The sequence below is a fragment of the Nelumbo nucifera genome, chromosome 3 (genome assembly GCF_055504915.1).
Source record: "Nelumbo nucifera cultivar China Antique chromosome 3, China Antique-T2T, whole genome shotgun sequence".
Classification (NCBI taxonomy): Eukaryota; Viridiplantae; Streptophyta; class Magnoliopsida; order Proteales; family Nelumbonaceae; genus Nelumbo; species Nelumbo nucifera.
In genome coordinates, this window is record NC_142651.1 from 7,520,939 (window position 1) to 7,543,696 (window position 22,758).

At 40.3% G+C, this 22,758-nt stretch overlaps 1 protein-coding gene across 2 annotated transcripts; it reads right to left on the minus strand.

Moving 5' to 3' along the window:
- Positions 1-17,076: 17,076 nt before the first annotated feature.
- On the minus strand, positions 17,077-20,190 carry LOC104593086 (RAF-like serine/threonine-protein kinase PRAF). Of its 2 annotated transcripts, XM_010252763.3 has the most exons (3): positions 19,841-20,187; positions 19,285-19,658; positions 17,077-18,553 (listed from the first exon to the last, which is right to left on the minus strand). In XM_010252763.3, the coding sequence occupies exons 1-3, from the start codon at positions 20,019-20,021 to the stop codon at positions 18,506-18,508; spliced, it is 603 nt and encodes a 200-aa protein (XP_010251065.1). In that variant the 5' UTR covers positions 20,022-20,187; the 3' UTR covers positions 17,077-18,505. The 2 variants fall into 2 exon arrangements, with proteins under 2 accessions (XP_010251065.1, XP_010251064.1); XM_010252762.3 differs by lacking the exon at positions 17,077-18,553 and having other exon boundaries at positions 18,969-19,658; positions 19,841-20,190.
- Between the last annotated feature and the right edge of the window lie 2,568 nt (positions 20,191-22,758).

The window sequence follows — 22,758 nt, forward strand, 5'->3', positions numbered from 1 at the left end:
TATTTTCTGGTTAAGAGGTTCAATTGCCTTGGTGCGAGTCTTGTCTTTCTAAGTTGTGCTTCCACCGGCGATTCAGCTCCATTATTTACTGTGGTTTCGACCCTTTTCAATCAAGAACTTAAGTCGCATATATCAACATTTGGTTAGGAAGACATCATGACTACTGCTTTTCTTTCTCCTTAATTCTTGAGTTTTCAACATTTTACCTCTGTCATTAGTTAAACCAGTTTCAAATTTATGTATAGACGTCCACTCATATTTACTAATATTTTAGATTAATCAATCAGATATAGCTGTTCGTGATTTTCTTGAGTGGAAGCTCGCGGTCTTACATATGTTATTTAGATTTTTCTTTCAGGCCATGTTACTGAAGTATACTGCTGTGCCTTCCAAAAATTTATATCAATCTGGGCCTACTGACAACTGGAAATCAACAATTGCTCCTACGAGAAAAAGGACATTACGAGTTTAGAAGACTCTAATCTGATTTTACTAACCCAAATTCATGGATACTTCGGCTTTTCTGTTCAAGCCTGAGTTGAAACCCGGGATACCATCTTGCCAATAATAAGCATAGTTTCTTATCAATGTGTTCATATACTGATACGTTTATTATCTCAAATATGATCTTATGCAGTACCCTAATTTGTTTAACTGAACTTAGGCTCAATTTTCACATGGTAATCCTTGATATAAGTGAAAAGTTATTCCGGACATCTAGTGTGGCAATTCAGAATGCAGTTTATTAGATTTCCTGTCATATATACCATAGGAGAATACCAATTATGTTGAATTTGGTGGCCTATTAGAGATAATAAACTTGTTAGCACATCAACACATTGATAAGAAACTGTGCTTTCTGGCAAGATGATACCCTGGGTTTCAACTCAGGCTTGAATAGGTGCACTGAAGTGAATTATCCATGCATTTGGGTTAGTATCTTCGTGGAAAGTTTAATTATAGTAATGTATTTGTGTTTTGTTTAGTACTTCTGTACTTAAGTTATACAGGTGGATGGACCTTTTCAATTTTACTGGATACTCATTTTGAAACTTACTGGTCCAAATAAAATTATGGAATTCATATCATGATTCATGAATCACGCTTTAATTTTTTGAAAGAAGTAGCATCTAAAGAATTGATATAACCAGCCACCATTATCATCATCATATGGGGTCCCAAATAAGGCTTGTCCCAAATATATGAGATTGGATACAAGAATCCTGTTGTGCTTCAGGATCCATTTTCATAGGAGTTTGGAAAAGTTTTAGTGTTGCCTGCCAACCTGACATAACCTCCTCCTCCTTTGTCTGGGCCCGGGATCAGCAGTTTAAGGGCTTGTTCGTTTCCTCTTAACTCTTATCTCTTAAGAGGAATCTGTTGGGACCCAAATACCTTCCCCAAACCCAACACAGGGAGTGGAGCAGGCCACTACCCATCAACAGTACTCAAGGAAGCAGAAAGGACAGGCGACAGCACCTCAGAATTAGTTACACACAGAGAGGGTGATTCTGTCGACAGAAGATATTCCCTCCATGATATTTCCCAGAGTTTGTTATCAGTTAGTTATTCTGCCAATCAGAGGATATTCCCTCTATGATTACACCTGTAGACCAGATATATAAAGCCATACTCTTTTAAAGAAGGCATGAATGAATATCCCCTGTTTTCTCTTTCACTGAATCCCTCTTTTCCTACCTTCCCTTCTCTTCTTCCTCTCCATTTTCTGTTTCAGGAGGTTAAGCCACCCTCGAAGGGGCTTCCGAGGTGAGCGGTATCTCACCAAGTTGGTATCAGAGCAAGGTTGTAGACCAGCTATGCCGCAGACAAGATCCTCTACCATGGAAGACAGAGTCGAGCAACTTGAGATTGGGTTCCACCAAGTACTGAACGAACTCAGGGATCTCAAGGTGGTCATCTCTAACCTCGCCTCCCAACAACAGTCCGGCAAGACCAGTCAGCCAACAGGGGCCGACGCCTCTGTTTCCGGTAGCCAGGGAACTGGGGGTTACCCCGCCGGAAAGGTTACTAAAATCAATTTTCCCAACTATTCCAGTGGAGATCCCATTCCTTGGATCTTCAGAGCAGAGAGATTCTTCGAGTATCATGAAACCCCTGCACACCAGCGCGTCGCCATCGCGTCGCCATTGCCTCCATTCACCTTGAAGGAAACGCTATTCTCTGGCTTCAGTGGTATCGACAAACCTATCCTCAGGTAGCTTGGGCGGAGTTCATAGAAGCTCTGTGCATCCATTTTGGGCCGACGGCGTTCGTGGATTATGACGAACTCCTCACTCGATTAAAACAGACGGGGACAGTAGCAGACTACCAGCTCGAGTTCGAAAGAATGGTGACCAGAGTACACAGATGGCCGGAGAAGGCCTTGGTTGGGTGTTTTGTGGGAGGTCTCAAAGAAGACATCTGCTTGGAAGTGAGAGCTCTTCGACCAGCGACAGTCATGGCGGCAGTGGGCATGGCTCGCTTGCAAGAAGAGAAGATTGATAGCATGCGCAGGACTAGCAAGCCATCCTATCCGAATGTTAGGGCTCTCCAGCGGGCCGAACAGCAACCCCAAAAACAAGTTGGGGATCCTCAGAAGCCCATTTTGCCCAGGCCCACTGTGCCTTTCAAGCGCCTCTCATGGGCTGAGATGCAGGCCCGACGCGAGAGGGCCTCTGTTACAACTGCGATGATAAGTTTGGGCCGGGCCATAAGTGTTGGGTCCAGCGAGTATTTCTCCTTCAAACAGAGGGAGAACCGGAGGGGACAGAACCAGAGCACCTCGAAGACTGTGAGCTGATATCAGGCGAACCAGAACTGGTTGGAGCCGAGATCTCTCTACACACTCTCATGGGCCTCAACCCTCTTCAGTCCATGCGAGTAGAAGGAAGATTGGGTGGCCGATCTGTGATGGTTTTGATTGACAGTGGCTCTACTTTGAATTTCATCACTTGCCGTTTGGCAAAGCAACTAGGTATGACTATACACCCCACTCCTCTCTTTTCAATCCATGTGGCTAATGGGAATCGGATGTTATGTGATGGTGTATGTAAGAAGGAAAGGATCCTCGTACAGGGCCATAATTTCGTGGTAGATCTCCACCCATTGGAATTCTCGGGGGCTGATATTATTTTGGGAATCCATTGGTTACGTGGCCTAGGTCCTGCACTGTGTGATTGGGCCAGAATGACAATGGATTTTTGCCAAAATGGACAGACCTGCCATTTGCAAGGGGTGCGGCCCCCTAGTCCCCGAGGTGATACCTTAGCCTCTATAATACGGGCCTCCAAGGATACTGGATAGCCCTTGTTTATGCATTTAGGCATTCGGCCCACAGTTCCAATTTTAAACAATCAGGACTATGACCAACCTACTGAAGCCCAACACCAGAGCCTAAGATCGATCATCGATCAGTTTGGTGACATATTCAAGGAACCGAACCAGTTACCTCCACCCCGGGCCCATGACCATCAGATACCCCTCTTACTCGAATCCAAACCAGCCAATGTGAGGCCATATAGATACCCTTATTTCCAAAAGCTGGAAATTGAGAAGGCAGTAAAAGAGCTACTGGACAAGGGGCATATACAGACCAGCACCAGCCCGTTTTCATCCCCCGTACTCCTAGTGAAGAAGAAGGATGGTAGTTGGCGGTTTTGTGTAGATTACCGGGCCCTGAATCAGATTACAATGAAGGACAAGTTCCCAATACCTCTCATTGATGAACTGCTGGACGAGTTAGGGGAAGCACAAGTGTTCTCCAAACTGGACCTGCGGTCCGGATATCATCAGATCCGGGTTCACCAGGCTGATATCCACAAGACATCCTTTAGGACCCACGATGGCCATTGTGAGTTTCTAGTTATGCCGTTTGGTCTTACCAACGCCCCCTCCACCTTTTAGGCCCTCATGAATGACATTTTCAGACCTTTCTTAAGGCAATTTATTCTGGTATTTTTCGATGACATCTTGGTTTACAGCAAGGATTGGGGCACCCATATGAAACATCTTAAACTTACCCTCACAATTCTAAGAGAGCACCAGTTGCATGCCAAATTGGCAAAGTGCTCCTTTGGACAAAGACAGATTCGGTACTTAGGCCATGTGGTTGCTGCAGACCAGGTCATGGTAGACCTAGAAAAGATAGGTGCCATCCAAAAATGGCCCAAGCCCACCACTGTAAAGGCTCTCAGGGGTTTTCTTGGGCTTACCGGTTATTATAGGCGCTTCATTAAGGGGTATGGGCTTATGGCCGCCCCTCTAACACGCCTGTTAAAGAAGGATTCTTTTGGGTGGGCTGATGATGCCCAACGGGCCTTTGAAGACTTGAAGACAGCAGTTTCTAGCCCTCCAGTCCTCACTCTTCCGGATTTCTCTCAACCCTTTGAGATAGAGTGTGATGCATCGGGTGTCGGAGTGGGGGCCGTTCTGATGCAAAAGGAGCAACCCATTGCTTATTTCAGCAAAGCTCTCTCAGCAGCTCACGAAAATCAGTCCACCTATGTCAAGGAAATGATGGCCGTGGTAATGGCAGTACAGAAATGGTGTGCATACCTATTGGGACGCCAATTTATCATAGGGACAAACCAAAGAAGTTTGAAGTACATAGCAGAACAAAGGGTGCACACCCCGGAGCAGCAAAAATGGCTTAGTAAACTAATGGGATTCGACTACCACATCGAGTATAAACCCGGACCTACCCACAAAGTAGCTGATGCCTTATCACGGGTAGAAGAGCTGACCCAACTAACCTTCTCTCAGCCCAGTTTTCCCTTATTTGAAGCTATACGGCAAGAAGCCAGATCTGATCCACAGCTGCAAGACATTAGGGAAAGGTGGAAAAGTGACCCTTCTCAGGTTCCGGGTTACCAAATTGTGGGGCCTGATCTTTTCTTCAAGGGTAGGTTTGTGGTTGCTCCAAATTCCACCCACAAAACTGAACTGCTAAGGTTGTTTCATGATTCCGCGTTGGGAGGACATTCAGGGGTGCTACGGACCCTAAAAAGACTCAACAGCCACTACCATTGGGTAGGAATGCGCAAGGATGTGTTGCACTATGCATCAGAATGCCCAACTTGTCAACAATAGAAATACTCCTCACAGTCACCTGCGGGCCTTCTACAACCCCTCAAGATTCCAGAGCAAGTGTGGGAAGACCTCTCCATGGATTTCATCACAGGACTCCCTCGTTCTGCAGGAAAAGAGGTCATCATGGTAGTGGTTGACCGCCTCACCAAGTATAGCCATTTCTCTGCTTTGCCTCACCCTTACACTGCAGCGATGGTGGCCGACATTTTCATACGGGACGTGGCGAAACTGCATGGAACACCAAGATCCATTGTCTCGGACCGTGACCCTGCCTTCCTAAGTTCATTTTGGAAGGAGTACTTCAGATTGCAAGGAACCCGACTAAACCCATCCATCACCCGCAAACTGATGGACAGGCTGAAGTCATTAATCGATGCTTAGAAGCCTACCTTAGATGCTTCATAGGGGAGAAGCCTAGACAATGGGCTCACTGGCTTCCGTGGGCAGAATACTGGTACAACTCAACTTATTAGTCAGCTGCAGGGATGACACCTTTCAAGGCCCTATATGGCAGAGAACCCCCTCCCATATTACCCTATGAATATGGGTCGTCCAAGGTGGCAGAAGTAGAGACTCGCCTACTGGAAAGAGACGAGATTCTTAGATTGCTCAAGGCCAATTTGACAAAGGCCCAGCAACGAATGAAGATCAGCTATGACTCTCACCACCACCCATTAGAGTTTCAGGTGGGTGATTTTGTCTACCTTAAGCTCCAACCTTACCGCCAGGTCTCAGTGGTAAGACGGGCTTGGCACAAGCTAGCTCCCAGGTATTATGGGCCCTACAAGGTGCTGGAAAGAGTGGGCCTTGTTGCTTACAGATTGGACCTCCCTACTACCTCGAAGCTTCATCCAGTGTTTCACATCTCTCTTCTCAAGAAGGCTGTGGGAAATCATACTCCTATCTCATCTAGCTTACCCCAATTCACTGAAGAAGGGGACATTTACACAGAGCCCATCAAAATTGTGGATTTTCGATGGGTCCAACGAGGTGGGCAGGTTGTACCAGAAGCCAAGGTAGAATGGGCCGGGCTGCCCCCAGAAGATGCCACTTGGGAACCTTATCTAAGGCTGAATGAGAGGTTCCCGAACCTAGACCTTGAGGGCAAGGTCAATGCTAAGGAGTGAGGAATTGTTGGGACCCAAATACCTTCCCCCAACCCAACACAGGGAGTGGAGCAGGCCACTACCCATCAGCAGTACTCAAGGAAGCAGAAAGGACAGGCGACAAGGCCTCAGGGACAGGCGACAGAGCCTCAGAATTAGTTACACACAGAGAGGGTGATTCTGTCGACAGAAGATATTCCCTCCATGATATTTCCCAGAGTTTGTTATCAGTTAGTTATTCTGCCAATCAGAGGATATTCCCTCTATGATTACACCTGTAGGCCAGATATATAAGGCCATACTCTTTTAAAGAAGGCATGAATGAATATCCCCTGTTTTCTCTTTCACTGAATCCCTCTTTTTCCTACCTTCCCTTCTCTTCTTCCTCTCCATTTTCTGTTTCAGGAGGTTAAGCCACCCTCGAAGGGGCTTCCGAGGTGAGCGGTATCTCACCAGAATCTTTTAACTTTAAGAGAAAAATGGTTGTTCGTTTCCTCTTATCTCTTATCTCTTAAAGTGTAATCATACAACTTTTTGTTTTCCAATGATACCCCCAAAAAGACAAACAAAAACACTCATATATGGGGTCAAAATGGATATTTGATAATTTTCTGAATTCAGAATTCAGAACAACATTCTCTGCATTCAAATGTCAGGCTTCAAGACTTCAGAGCAAATGAACAGGCCCTAAGACATGCTCAACCAGCAAAAAGAATATAAAAAGACAATGTATTCTGGGTTGGTTCCCAGGTCATGTTCTGTGTCAGGTACATTTCAGCTTTCTTGTGTCAGAAAAAGTAATTTTCTGTTCATCATCTTCTTTTCCTGTTTTCAGTTAAACTTAAGTCATGAATTAGGAAGTTTTGTGGTATATATGACTGAATTTTATTTGAACGATTGTACTTCACACCTATGGCTACATGGATTTCTTTCCCAGTACAATGAGATCAGAAGGACAAATAACAACCTCGTTGTGATGGGAAAGACAACTGTTGACAACGACAAAGAAGACTTTGATAATGATGCAGATGATGATGATGCTGATAACGTGGAGGAGTCTGAAGGTGATGAGTTTGAGCAGGAAACTGGTTAAGAGATGCAGTAAACATAGTGGGTATTTGTTGTATAGTTTCTGGAGTTATCCTGAGTTGCTTATTTTCATTGTGTGAAAATTCTGTTAGATGTGTGTAGGTACCTGTTATTGCTCAACCTTGCTTTTTCTGTACTATATTGCTGAAGAAATATGTGAGCTGTGTAAACCTGTAGCCTGCTTTTCCTAAATTTCCGTTGCACTGCTGAGAACTGTGTTCATGCTTAAGTGTTAGCAAAAAGTTTACCTAGTTACCATGTTTCTGCTATAGACCTATGCAGGGGCTGGCAGTTCCATAGTGACAACTGAAAATGACATGGTTGCGAAGTATTCAAATTGATGTAGCCATCTAGCATGTCAACTCCTAGAATAGTCCACTGTTACATTGCAAGGCAGCTCTGGCACCTAGGCTTGGTGAGTCATTGGCAATGAGTAGTTCCTGGTAATATGAATAACTTGCTTTGTTATTGGGGAAGCCAAGGCCTAGGAATGTAGGGGTAGATTTATTGGAAAGCTGTTGCACATGCAGTATTATGGGGCATGCAGGAAGAAAGGAATGTATGCATTTTTGAGAACAAGGAAAACTCCTTTGGGGCCTTGACAGGATGTCTGATTATCCTTTTTAGCTGTTAGTTATTTCTCTATGACGAGTTTAGGGAGATTATGTATGAATATGACCACTTTAAAAGTGGCATTATCTTTAGGGCCTATAAGTAACGCTGATTCCACTGAAGTGAAAATGAAAACTCTCTATGTGGAAACTTGAATCATAAAGCAATCCCAACTAGCCCTCATAAATGTTGAAGAAGAATTAGCCAATGCCATAAGCTGGTGCCAAAGAATGGGAAGTGGCCTTTGGCATCAAGTTCGTTTCCTCAACAAGACTAGGGACTCTTGACCTCTTTGTCAGCTGAGATCAGGTGGATTCCATGAGAGCAAAACAGTATTGCCAATTCCACAATAGATTAGGGACGGAGAGGGATTTCTTGTTTAGTAAATTAATACTCCCTTCCTGAATAGTTTGTAAATGGAATGACCTACTTTTATAGTTTTGTGCATCTATTTATATTCTTTTATGTATTCTTTTTTATTTATATACTTCATATAATTGGTACAGGTAGATCTTTTTCTTAATATATTTTATGTTTATATAAATATGTATGTATAAGCAATCTGAATCTGGCACCCCATTGGATGTGCCCTTTCTCAATACACCTATATGAGTGCCAAGTGACAATTTCTTTCTTTTTTGTGTTTTTATTTGGTACTATCATTACTTTAGAAACTTCTCTTTCAAAAGGAAAAAAAAAAATCATTACTTTGCAAACTTAGAGATGAAATTTAGGAGTCTTTCCCTGGAGAACTGGTATGCAAGGCACCTGTTGTTCTAGGATCACCCTCTATAATAATTTTTCCATACCCCATATACAGTAACTATGCAAATTGCAACTTTTGAAAGCAAGTTGTATTTGACAAATGTGGACATATCATACTCTTTTGACAATGAATAAAGAGAAATTTCATTAAAACAAAAAGGAGGTACATGAATAGATAAGGTGATGTGATAACACTCCAATCCAAAAGGGAGATGCATCATAAAATGACACTCACATTTTAATTCAGATTTCCTGATCAGAATCCAATTTAAGAGTATCCCAAATTCCCAACTCAGCCTGAAGGAAGACCGATTGACCTTAGGTCCCTTGTTTTTGGTGGAAATAGGTCCTTAAATATGTGGTCACAAAGAAAATATATCATCTGGATTGTAAGGATGGAAGACTTGTAATTTGAATAGATAAAAAGTTCTATAAAAATTCCATTATAGTACAGGGCACAAAGAAATGCCTCACATTGTTTTCACAATTTTTGCACACGTAGTATAAACTTGTCATCTTGAAGCCCCTCTTCTTCAAATGGTCAATTGTGAGAATGCTATGCAACATCATCAAACCTATCAGTTTTTTTAAAAATTCAAACCTAAAATTGGTTAACCGCTTGACTGGTTAAGTTTTTTGGTTTTGGTTTTTTGTTTTTATAATGTATATATAATATAAATACCATAAATACATATAATATATTATTGTAAATACTATAAATATATATAACTGGAAAACTAAAATTTTCAAAAATAAAAAAACCAAAACCAAATCGACCGGTTCGGTTAATCAGATTTTTTTTATTATTTAGATTACCAATTTTGATTTTCCGTTTTTTCATGAGCACCCCTAAATAGGGTTGCCACCAAGGTTCAAAATTTTGCAACGTGGACTGTATCGGCACGGAACGCATAGAAATTATACAGTTCCAAAACGATACAGCCTGATACAAGTCCCCTTCTCTCTCATTAATTTCATTAATAACCCTCTTATTTCATTAATAACCCTCTTATTCCAATTAGCAATAGCAAGATTCGAACCCTAGACATTAAGCTTTAAGAACTAAAGGTTCACCACTAAGCCACGCCCTTCTACTTGGTATTTGTTTATGCATTTTTATTTTTAAGTAATTTTTCTCTTTTTCTTAGTGTATGTTTATCAATAAATGTTAGAATTAATTATTAAAATTTATGTATTAATAAATATTAAGATAAATTATATTAATCATTTTAAAATCAACGCATATCAATATACATTTTAATTTTTTTTTCACGTTTTAGTTATTCCATCATTTGTCAATAGTTATTAAGTGTGCCTTGATATCTCAAATTTTATATAGACCATTAAAATTACAGTTTTTTACTTTTAAATAACTTATTTACAATCATCTAAAACTTGTAACTATCGTTATTAATATGTTTTTTAGAATTCATTTAAACTTTTTAGCATATTTATGCGTATCTTAATTTTTCGTCCGTATTCATACGATTCAAAGCGTATCCCGATACGTTTCTTAAAATTATTTTTTTGATATACCTTACATTTTCGATACTTTGAACCTTGATTGCTACAAATCCCTCTAATGTTGGTAGCCTCCACCTGGTTTATAATAATAGCACTATAGTATGACTTAACTGCAAATAGACCATTACATCATTCTTTCCACCATCGAGCTAGCGTAGAGGGTGAAATTTGCTAAACTTCTAGTTTGCTAAGTAAAGAAATACGCTTCTCAAGCTTCTACCACCCCATATCAATCATCTTCGCAATGTCTTATTCTTGACCTCTCCCCCGCTTTAAATTTAGTATTCCACAAAAGATGCTAAATAGTAAATATACATAACCCCCTTCTAAGGTCTGAACATGATATTGGCACCCCTAGAGTCAGTTAGAGATCCTATCCCAAGCTTACTACCAATTCTATGGCCTTGTATCTTTTTAGTCGGCATTGATGCTCTGGGGGGTATGATGAAGAGGATATATGGACACCATAACTTTTACAAGTTCTCAGTTGGCAAAGAGTTGGATTCTTAAGTGGTCCTCATTTCAGCATCTTTCTTTCTACTCCGAATCTTCTACCCACGAACTGTTCCCACATTCATACCCACAAGGCACTATGATATACCCAATGCGTGCCTATAATGGTGTCTTGTGGTTATGGATGTGGGAAGTAGGAGTGCAAATGGTATCCGATTATCTAATTCCGAATTCGATATCTGACGTAATTGAATCGAATTCCAATGTTTCGATGAATTTAATAGTTGAATTCAATTTTATACATTTTACCGATTAGCTTATCAAATTTGAATTCGAATTAGTGTTGATCCCGTTCGATTAAAATTCAAATTCGATTAATTATATACATTTAATAATTATTAGTAATAATTATATACATTCAAAGTCTTAAAGAGGGGTCATGTCCCTGGTAAAAAAAGCTGACAAATGATGCCACCTACACTTATCTACTTGAGTGGTCATTTCAATGACCCTCTCTCTTGTCCTTTCCTCTCCCTCTTTTAAGTTTTAATTTCATTCTTCTTCCTCCCTCTCCCTCCATCTTTTCTATTCGCACTTCTCTTCTCTTTCTCTCTCTCTCTCCCTCTTTTTTCTTCTCCTTCTTCTTCTTTTTATTTCCAATCTTTGCAAGCTATCAACACCGATGACAGCATCAGTGATAGCAGTCGAGTATTGGTCACCGACCACTACCATCTCCTCTGCCGCTGCTCAAACTCAAATTCAACACCTCAAGGCCCTCAAGTGTCCAGCATCACGGGTCATTGTTTTGCAACAGTCCAACATCACCAGCCAACATTGTTCACTACCATCGCATTTGCACCGTTAGGAACCCATGATTGCCTCTGTCACACACTCACACTTGGCCCACCGCCAGAAACCCATGTCTGTCGCCGTCAATCCCCTACCTCTTTTCTCAAGTTAATTACTTGTTTTTCTTTCCAAAATCAGTCATTTAAGATTATAAGCCTCGTGCCAGTCAAATTTGAATTGATTCGAATATTTGATTTAATAATAGAATTCGAATTCGAATTGAAACATTTGATATCCGACATCGATTTTGAATTCGAATCTAGCCTGATTCAATTCGAATTTGATCCGTTTACAGGCCTAGTGGGAAGAGTGTGTGGATAGGAGATCCGAGCTACTTTAATTTCTTTCTTGTTCACCTTTTATTTGTCAAGAATTAATCAGATCTCTATGTTTCTTCATTCCTTTACACAAAGGAATTTGGGAGGTTAGAAACAACTTAATTGAAGCACAAGTCGGTCATCCAACAGATTCCAGTAAATGACCGAAATATTGAGTTTAGATTGTGCCTTAAGAGGTAAACGAATTCCATGCCTTCCTTTAATTTGTCCCCAGGAGCAGTAGTGATTAAGAGGCTTCTGCAAGAAATCTGTAACCTTTTGTCATGGGGGTAGTTTTGCAGCGGAAGAAACCCGTGCGGTGTCCAGGCCAAGGCAAGTAGGACAAGCCTTTTGTATGCTTAGGGCTAGGAGTTGCCCGATGAGATGGCTCCACCAAGGTCAGTAACACTGGATCATGACCTCAAGTCGCATGGCCGGGGCTCTCGGCTGGCTCTTACCGGTCAATGGGAGGCGCCTCTTACGTGCTAAAGGGGGAAGGCCATGATGTGAGGTGACTTTGTGCCGATGTGAAGGGTCTCCTGTATGCCGATGATGTAGGCACCCGATGTACTGCTGATGATAGGCAATCGCTGGGCCGAAACACACCAGTGCGTTAGGGGCAATGGGATAGTTCATTCAGCTTTGGCAAGGGACTGGCATGGTGAAGGGTCATGCTTAGGCCAGGCTTGCATGCCAAGCCTCCCTTGAGTGTCGGTGGCGCAGTGCCGGTCCATGCACTGTCCCCATGAGCATGTGTGCACCCATGAGGAACCCTGATAGCCATGCTAGCCATTAACCAGAGCCACCCCGCAAGGGATGTTGGTCTAGGAGTGTCAAAGGTTAGGCACCCAAAGAGGTCAACCACCATTCCTCAAAGAGTAAGTTAAACTTTTGGTGGTCTGTCTGAAGTTGACATGGGATTTTTTAATAATCTTACAGGCAAAAATGATGATTGTGTCCCTTAACGTAAGTCCATCAAACATAGACAAGGCTAAGCTTGTATTGTGACACTGGCATTCTAGCACAATTTTGATGAGGTGTGCATAGGATTGTATTTGCATTGCATGGGGCAGGCCTTTTCATGAATGATCTATGAGATCAATTAATGCCTCTAGAAATTTTCACTTTCATTGTGAATTTAGGTCCGTACCCAGTCTACCCTCTCAAGACCCCCCCCCCAGCCCCCCAAATAGGTGGGATCAACATTGGTAATGGTTATTTTATTGGGAGTTGGGACCATAGAGACCGCCTTCTTAAGAAGAAATCGAGAAAAATATCTATGCAACACTTTGTTGACAAATTACAGAAAGAAAGCCAAAAAAGAAAAATATCTTTCTTTCTTTTTGGCAAAAGAGACGCAAAAATATATTAAGTATTAAAGGTTACATGTTTAGAAAGTTTGGAGTTAAAGTGCAAAGTAAACTGGCCTTTACAGCATGGTTTTTAAAACCGAACTAGTCAGGGCACCGTTTTCCGGTTCGGCAGTTCAACCGTCTGGGTCGAACGATTTGACCCGTGACGTTATAAATAAATAAGAAAACAAAAAATATTTATATATAATAAAAATACCAAAGAAATTTAAATAAAATATAAAAAATACACAGAAAAATAAAGAAAAAAAAACAACATATGAAAAATAAAATATCTAAATATAAAAATAATAAAATATAGAAAATTTTCCAAAAAAATACAGAAAATTTTCCAAAAAGTATAGAAAAAATTCCAACTATAGTACTTAGACCCTTTGGCCTACCTGAAGCATTTGTGCTAAAAGATCTGTAGTCTAATAACCAAAAACCGAAGGCCCTGACACAAGGCAGCTTGGCCCCATCTCGCTTTGGGATAGTCTAATAATCTATAGTTATGTACAGATCTGTAGTTCCAAAAGATCTGTAGTTCTGAATTTCCAATTAGAAACCAAAGAGATAGGTCTGGCATGGTTGGGCGGTTTGAAAAATTCCATTCTTTCCATTCTAAAATGCTCAGTCAGTAATGGTTATAGAATCGAATGAACTCTTATCTTCCAGCATGAACATCTAGAGATGGGTAGATAAGACTTCCCTACAATTTACATATATGCAAAAAAGATGTTCGAAATTAAGCGTCTATGGAGTCACCAAGTAAAAAATGCATCATTTTTATTCAAACATATTCTGCTTGTAATCTATCAACTTATCGTATGTTGCTCCTAATTATAAAATATTCACTAAAATCCTCTGCCTAGTAGGCCCAAAGCAAAATGATGAACCAAATGAAGAACAAATAGGGGTTGATGAACCAAATGAACGAAAAAATTCAAAAAATCAATTAAATCACAAAAAAAAATACCTTCAGGGATTCGTCGCCGGTGGGCTCGAGCAATCGAACTTGGTCACAGGCAAGTTGCCGCTGTAAGCCTGCAAGTGCTGCTCCAAGAAGTTTGACAGTGGGCTTACTCGCCAATGCCCAATGTCGAGTGCCAAGTGCCGCTGCAAGCTCACCGTCTGCCGCTACATGCTCGTCGTTCGCCGCTGCAAGTGCTGGTGTCTGGTGAATCTTTTCGCTGCTGGACGTCGTTGCAAGTGCTGGGGTAAAGGTGACTCTTTTCACTACTGCAAGCTCGCCGGTCACCGTCGGATGCCGGAGGTGATGGCCGCCGCAGGTGGTAGGGTGCGAGGGTTGAGAGGAGTGAGGAGTGAGGGGGAACTTGGGAAATAACCCTAAAGCTAAAGGGAAAACCGAATAAGGGATTCGAACTGGTTGGGATATACTAGGTACTTTATTTTTTGTTTTTTTTTTATTTAAAACATTAAAAATAAAAATATTAATCCACGAACCGCTGCTCGGGTCGAACGGTTTAGCGGTTTGACCGCTTGGGTCAATGGTTTTCTGACTTTTTCAACGCTTTTAACAAATTCTGATTTTTAGTAAAATCGAACCCGGGTGGTTGAGTGGTTACCGGTTTTTCTGGTCCAGTCCGGTTTTGAAAACCATGCTTTACAAGCTAAGTAAGCAAAAAGATGAGCTGTTTGGTTGAGCTGCCTCAAAATATGTACAAACTTTATAAATACAAAAGAGTATATTAAATGTTGCAGATGTCTTCTATGCAACTGCTCGAACTAGAAAGATACTCGATCAGTGTTTGCTAGCTCTAGTAAAGTTGCATTATTTGTATATACCAAAAGATGAGAGATGCCACTGGAGAGTGCCGTCCGTAGTCCTCCTAGAAGGGCTCGTATTTTGGCATCATAGTTGGTAAGGGCCCAAGAAGGTTTGCCTTCAGTGATGGTAAAATGTTCATGGGAGTGTTGGAGGACGAACCCTCGTCTTGCATTACCTATAGCTGTATCAAAAGAACCATTAGTATATAGAGTGGGAAGGAGAATTTGCCTTGGCTGATCCCGTTGTTGCTGCCTAGGCTGGTTTATTGGGATCTCCACATGATAACTTAACGCTGAGCTTACCACTTGTGTAGGATATTGCATGACATTTTTCAAAAATCTGTTTATTCCTTGCTTTCCATATGAAGTATAAGATGATAGAAAATATCTATGCAACACTTTGTTGACAAATTACAGAAAGAAATACATAATTAGTTGTAACTCTAATCAAGGTTTTTAAAATTGAATTGGACAACAACTCAGTCAGGGGTCTAGTTTCTGGGTTGAACGGTCCGATCGTTCAAATTAAATAGGATGGTCCGTTCTGATAAAAAATAAAAAAATAAAAAATGACCAAACACTTGAATGGTTTAAACGGTTTGACCGCTTGGGTCAGCGGTTTACTGACCAAATCAATAATTTTTGGGAAAATAACAGTTCTGGGGTAAAACGGAACGATTACCTAACTGATTCCCAATTTTTCCTGTCTGACTATCCAGTCTGGTCCAATTTTAAAAACCATGACTATAATAAAGATTCTATGGCCAACATATGAACTAAGGAATTGGCAAATTATAATTGATTAATAACACTTAGGAATCAAATGTCTTGACAAGGGCTCTGAATTGGTTTAGTTTTTCAACATTCCAATTTATAGTCAGTTGCAAATATCCTGGTTCAGTGTGACCTTGGAAAATCTGGTACAGAAAGCCCCTGTAGTTGCAAGTATCCTTGTAGGGTGACTTCACCGGGGAATGAGGGTCCAAATTAAAATGTACAATACTAGATACTAGAGGGGGAAGTGTTTTATCTCACTGTGAAGACCTCCACTGGATCCTTAAACTTGTTGAAAGATTAAATACAAGTGTAGACCTAAGAGTTCCCACTCGGCAATCCTACGGTCCTACCAGAGGTGAGAGGCCTTCACTTTTTCTGCTCCATACAAATGAATCATTGTATGTGAGTATTATTAACAGTAGTTGGGGAATCTTTTCATAGTAGGACATTCCGACCTATGTCACTCATCGGATAATTCATAATGTGCCAGTGCCACCAACGCATTTTCTGAATTCTGACGTAATCAATTCTAAGTAAAATCTGTCGAGATCAGAGTCGATTTCATTTCCCCATGGCCCATATAGTGTATGTAGGACTCCACTATGTGGTAAGTTGATAGGAATAATTGCCGTCAGCTTACCCCACTCTAGATTCCTAGCAGGACAGCGCGGGTGCATTATCATGTTCACGTTGCTCTTGTCCTGGAGTTCCCCTGTCCTGTGGAAATGAGATCCTAAACACGGTTCAAATACGATGAACTGCGCGGTCTGCGCGGGTTCCAATCTCCGGGGAATCCGTCAACAATGATGATGGATGATGGGGGCAGAGGCGCCATATGTTCCTCCTTTACCTTTCCCAATTCCCATGCTAATGCTTAATCTTTTCTTTGTTTAAGAAAAACAAGGAAAAATAAAATTAAAGGTCAAGGGCTCAAAAGCCACCGGTGATCGTAATTTGTAAAATATAAGAATCTATTGAATCTTCTATTCGAATCAAAACTCTGAGCCAAATCCATTTTTTTTAATACTATAAGATAATGATTTCTTCCTGAATTAATTTGTTGACTCGTTTATGTTACTTTCTTCTGTTATAAAAATAAAGGAAAATTTTCTTAAATTACCCTTATGATTTAGTTAATTAATTAATTCTACTCTTATTGTTTGCATATTATTTTATGATACCTTTATTATTTCTGACAATTGTCTAAAATCTCTCCTACCATTAATTTCCTATTATAAATCGTTCACATATAGCATCACTTGATTGATATATTTTTTAAAATCTTTAAAAATACCCATACACTAAGATTCTAAATACAGGCCGATACATCATAAGAAGAATGAACAGCCATAATGATAGAATGAAATAGGGCTTTGGTGATACTTTGATTTAATAAATTATAATTGTCAAAGTGGCAACAACCATAATGATGAATGAAGACAATACACAAGTTCGCGACCTCGACTAGAAAGGACAGAATTCTCGATGACAAACGGTGGAGAGATGGCCAGCCGGGGATCTAGGCAGATTACCTGATGTTACATAGAGGAGGAAAGGAGAAAGTGATTACAGTTTTTCAAATTTTTTATGAGTTTGGGTTTTATTTTAAAAATTTAAAGAATGGTGAAAGGCAAATTTGATATATTTTTTTTTCCATTAGTACTTTAAGATAATGTCAATTGTTAGTGAACTTAGTGATATTTTAAAATAATATATAAATAATAAGAATAAAATTAGTCAATAAGGGTAATTTAAGAAATTTACCAGAAAAATTGGAGCCGCATACAAAAAATTGTCCATCCCCCTTCCATTGGGGAATCATGTTATTGTCAAATTTATTAAAGTTTTTTTAAAAGAAAATAATCAGTGATGAAACAAATCATTATTGATTCTACTGAGAACTGTTTAATCAACAGATGTTTAGCCGTCCGCGCAAACTAGTAGCACCTTTCGTGAAAGCCCCGAGAGAAACAGGATAAAGCGTTCTTCGTCTTATTTTCTCTGCTGGTTCGTGAGATAGAGAGCTGGTATCGTTGCCATATCGCAGAGGCATATTTTATTCTTCTTCGGTCTTCCCCACTCGTTATCGAACTAATGTATTTTTCTATTCAATACAAGTAGGCAAAACACAGGTCCACTTAACAGCTTTCGAGCTCAGGCCTCAGAGAAGTATAAAGGGAGAGAGAAATAGAGAAATTATTATTTCCGATCTATCGATGCACAGCACTCGTTTCACATAATTGTTTTTCAGATCAAATTTCTCCCAAACACCAAGTGGCTTCCAAATAGGCCTTTGGACTCTGGGTGGCCACTGGCCAGCGAGACATCGTTTATAATGACTAATGAGTTTTACGTCTTTTTTGCTCTCTTCCCCCCGCGCGCTTTTCTCTCTCGTGTCGCCTAATGACTGATAAGTCTTACCGCCTTTCGCCTAATGACTAATGACTGATACCGGTTCCGGTTCATTGGTTATAAGTTTTTCCGGTATCAGACTCTTTTTAACCTTCACCTTGACAAATAAAATCCCATGCCAGTCGGTCCCCCCTCAGGTCTCAGCACAAGACACAAGAGAGTGAGCGGGCCGGATCTGCATCATCCGAAGTTCTCGCCTTGAATAAAGGAAAAGTATCACCGATTTTTTTCCTTCTCTTTCTCTCAAAATTCAAAACCTCTCTCTCCTCTCTCTCTTTAAGTTTAACCTTGGGTTGGGGAAAAAGAGAGATCGAGGACGACATCACCTTCATCATCACGATCCATTAAATCCTCTTTCTTTCTTTCATTCTCTCTATAGCTTAAGGCAGAGGGCAGCCCCTACTGGCTCATTTTCACATGTCTGCAAAATCCAACAAAAAACAAAAGCTGGTCAGATATCAGACTAATTACCAAGCAAAGACATGCACGCTACGGAAAAACATAAAATAAACTTAAAATTCACATCGAACAGAGCTTCTCGGATATGGCTACCCAAAAAAAAGAACCAAGGGAGAATGGACAGACTCTGAGAGAGTGACACAGAAAGAAGTAACGGTGTAGGGATGGCTACCGAAAGAAAGAACAAGAAGATGGACGGACTACGAGTGGAATGACAAAGAAATAATGATGTACGTGGCATATAGGACATCGACGCCAAATGGACACCTGCCTTTACAGTTTATTTCATTTGGAATAAACGACGAAGTTTGACGGAACGCAAACGGCAATGGATTTATACGCCAATGCAAAATCATGGTATCAAGGGAGACTTTGAATGAAAGAAGAAAACTCCCGATCAAAATTGGGACTGAAAATGCATTATTGGCCTCGCATCGGAGGCGCTTTTTTTTTAACGAACTACAGTCCGATTACATCAAATAACTTCTTCGGTTTCTTCTTCTTCGTATCCTTCAAATAACTTCTGTGTTCCTTTTTATGTTTTTTTAATCTTGTTTTTTTTTTTTCTTTTAGGTGTTATTGCCAGTGATTTCCATTGTGTACAAGGTAGATATGCCTAGGGTTCCCTTGAGCATGATAGCCATAATAACGGTATTTTCCGGTGGATTTCTCGAAGCAGATGGGATACCCTACCGGTGTGGAGATGTGATTGAAGCATCGATCGGTCGCCATGCCTGGAATAACCGAACGAGTTCCAGAGTACGGGTGGAACGATTTCGATGCTGCCGCAGCATCGGCACTGGAGGTGGTGGAGGAACTCGCCGAAGGAGGTGGTGATATTTTTTTGATGGATTTGGGCGGGGATAAGAACGCCCTGATCTTTAGCTGAGGAGGAGCCGACGACGTCTCCCTGTCTCGACTCATGTTTGCTCTATCGTATTCCTCAATGAGATTGGCGAGATCCTCATCCGAGGTAATCGAAACCAAGGCGTCTAGATCTTCAGTCGGCAACTGACATCTGAGACTCACCGAGGATCCACACAACTCTCCAAGCTTCACCAAAAGTTCTGTATACAAAATATCCAAACATCTCACTCTAAATCCTCCGAAACTGTTTTTGAATTGAACGGAAAATAAATCAATCGAAATTTCTCCTCTTTCTTTTGACATGAAGTAGATCCACTAACAGAGAAGATTTTTTTTTTCTTTGTTTTCAAAAAGAATAAGTGAACAGGATAACTGAACGAACCTGCAAACGGGGTGGAGCGATCAACGGCGAGGACCCTGGTATCTCCACCAACGTAACGGAGCTTTCCGTCAGGATAACGGGGAAGAATCTTGCCACCATAGCTACAGAGAAACTTGACGGTGTTGTTGATGTTGGCTGTTTTGGCGGCGACGTCGTTGGATTGCAGAGAAGTTCCGACCATACTTGTAAAGATTTTAAGCTTGCGAGTCAAGAAATTAGGAGAGAAGGCGAAGAAGAGACTAGAGAGAGAGAGATGCTCGAGCTGCGCCTTCAAGCCTCTCCCAAGCACCCTCTATCCCTTATTTATAGAGAGCTTTCTTGAGTTTCTTCTCTTCCGTCTAGGAGAAAGCATGCGTCTACCAAATTACCATCTCCACACGGAAGGATTAGGCATAATAATAATACTTAGAAGTTAGAAGAGGAAGTGTTATTGGGGTGGCCCACGAGTTCTTAGATCCTGACCGCTCAAATTCTGGCAAGGTAAATTTACATGTTGAGATTTGGGCCCTTCAGTCAGTCCATGATTCATTGATTTGGCAAGGCAAAATGACCAAATTGACCACGGGAGTAAAGGACCATAGTTATCAAATAAATCGTTGAAACACGTTATCATAGTTCAGTTGAGATGTGGCAGCTTCTGCCAGGCCCAACTGCCTTGCCTTCACTCTCTCACTCCTCAACTGGTTGGTTAACTGGTATTAACTAAACCCATAAAAAATGGCGCAGTATGGTATTGGTAACGCCTGAAAGCTGAAGCCCATATTCATATTCTACCCACATTCATATTCTGCCAACCTGATTGTCGTTACTACTTACTGTTAGCACAAAACTACAAAAAAGATAATAAATATAATGAACGAAAAACGGAAAAAAAAGAAGGAAGAAAAGAAAAAAAAAAAGGGTAAAAGGACAGGAAAATGGGTTATATGGTGGATGTTGGGCCCTTGGCCCGGACTGGACTCAGAATCAAGATTTTCGTGTTTATGAAGAAAAGTATTTTTTTTTAAACGGGAAATTGAAAATAGAAAAACAGAAAAAAGTGCAGAGGCAATGCAAAAGGAGTTTTTTTTTTTTTTCCTTTAATTTTTTTGCAAGCAGAACCGACCCTTTGGTTTGGTCGGCTTTGAGAAATACTTACCTGCTTTTTCCGAAGCTGATGGAGATGGACGCATCCATTTCCTCGGGATGTTGACGAGGACGACATATAATATGGTATGTTTTTCTTTTTTGTATTGTTAAATTGCTGACCTAGGAATATTAAAATAGGATGCCTTTTTTTTTTTTTAATTGAAGGAAAAGCAGAAAGGCATTTTCCTGTGTTTCTTCGGATTCCATACATCGGTGATATTGTGACGCAAGGTGCAGGACCATCACCATCCTCGGACCACAGATTTAACCCTTCTTCAACAGATTCATTCAGATTCAGATTGGGGATGAATAAGCCACACTCATCTTCATCATCTTGATAAAATATAGGGAATACAGCGACTCCTAATTTTGGACTGACTCCCTCACTTATCTTCCATCTGTAACCTTTCCCATCACCAGTTCTTATTGGTGAAGGTATACCCACGACCACCAAACTGCCAATTCAAGCATGCCAAGCCATGGTACTGGAGCAAGGTTTAAACAAGGTTTAGTTGAACGATTTAACTGTTCAGCGGGATGTGGAATTAATAATAAGATTTTACGGGTTAAGGTTTAAAATATCGATACTCTTGATATGTTGGTAGGGGTGTATCAGGTGAAACAATAATATTTTTTATTGTTTTTTTTTTTTTAACCGGTTCGGAGAGGGCTAGTTTAAGGCTCCTTCATCCCCTGAATCGGTCAGACCCCGATATACCTATTATAGGAGTGTATTGGAGGAGTCTATATGGGCCAATACATATCAATACTTTGAATCTAAATACAGGCCATAAATTTAATACTGACATAAAACCTTATCATTAATTACACAATCAATTGAACTGAATTCTCCTATTATGAGGCCTGCCTTAAGATCTGTACATAAATCACTTCCCTGCGTTTGTTGCTGATATTTATTTATTTATTTTCATATTTTAGGACCAGCTTGTCCCTCCCCTCCTCCACAAACCCAAAAGACTGAAGCTACAAGCCTACAAATATCAAAGACCACATCATACATGAATAGAGTTTTTATTAATCAATTGCTCCAAGTACACCAGATTTTATGTTTGGGAGAGTGTTCTTCTTAGTTATACTTCACTTGTTTTAGGGAGCATAATGCCCTGACCGAAACCGATTTTGCCTTTTCGGATTGGCTTCTTCTTCTTCTTCTCTTCGTTCAGAAAAGAAATTGGGCTTTTAGACTAAATACTAAAACTGGCCGGGTTTTTTTTTTTTAAATCACTATAACTCATGGTTGGCAATAAAAAAGGGTGCCCTTAAAAAAAGTGATGGTCCAAACTCCAAACAGTAATTGCATGATTCTAGATTTTTCTTTGAACAAAGAACCCTGTCCCACAGTTGAAAATAAATTTTCCCTCCTATTCTGTAATTTACAACAAAAATAAGAAATATAAATCCATTTTTCATTATTTTCTTATGCAAAGTTGGTTTATAAAAAAATAAAACTCTTCCCATTTTCATAAAGCTATTGAGAAACTCTCAAAACTGCCATAAATCATCTAATTCCTTATATATATGGCACAACTGAAATTTATTATTCTTTTGGTATATTTGGTATCAGATGGGTTTGACAGAAGAAATTTGAAAAAGAAGGGTGTTCTTTTACCCATTATTTTGGTCCTGTTGAAGCATGTGCAATAATGTTTGAACCATTATTTTGTAAAAGATTCCTTTTTATGACAATCAAGATTTTTTTTTTTTGAATCTTTTTGCAAAATACTCGTATATCTTTAATACAAAAATGCCAAATTAGACGAACATGCCAT

What these genes read in the sequence shown, in the direction of transcription:
- LOC104593086 (XM_010252762.3), bottom strand. Translation starts at nt 20,021, where the DNA reads ATGGTCGGAACTTCTCTGCAATCCAACGACGTCGCCGCCAAAACAGCC. An exon ending in TCGCTCCACCCCGTTTGCAG is followed by an intron (nt 19,659 to 19,840) that starts GTTCGTTCAGTT and finishes TTTTGTATACAG; the next exon opens with AACTTTTGGTGAAGCTTGGA.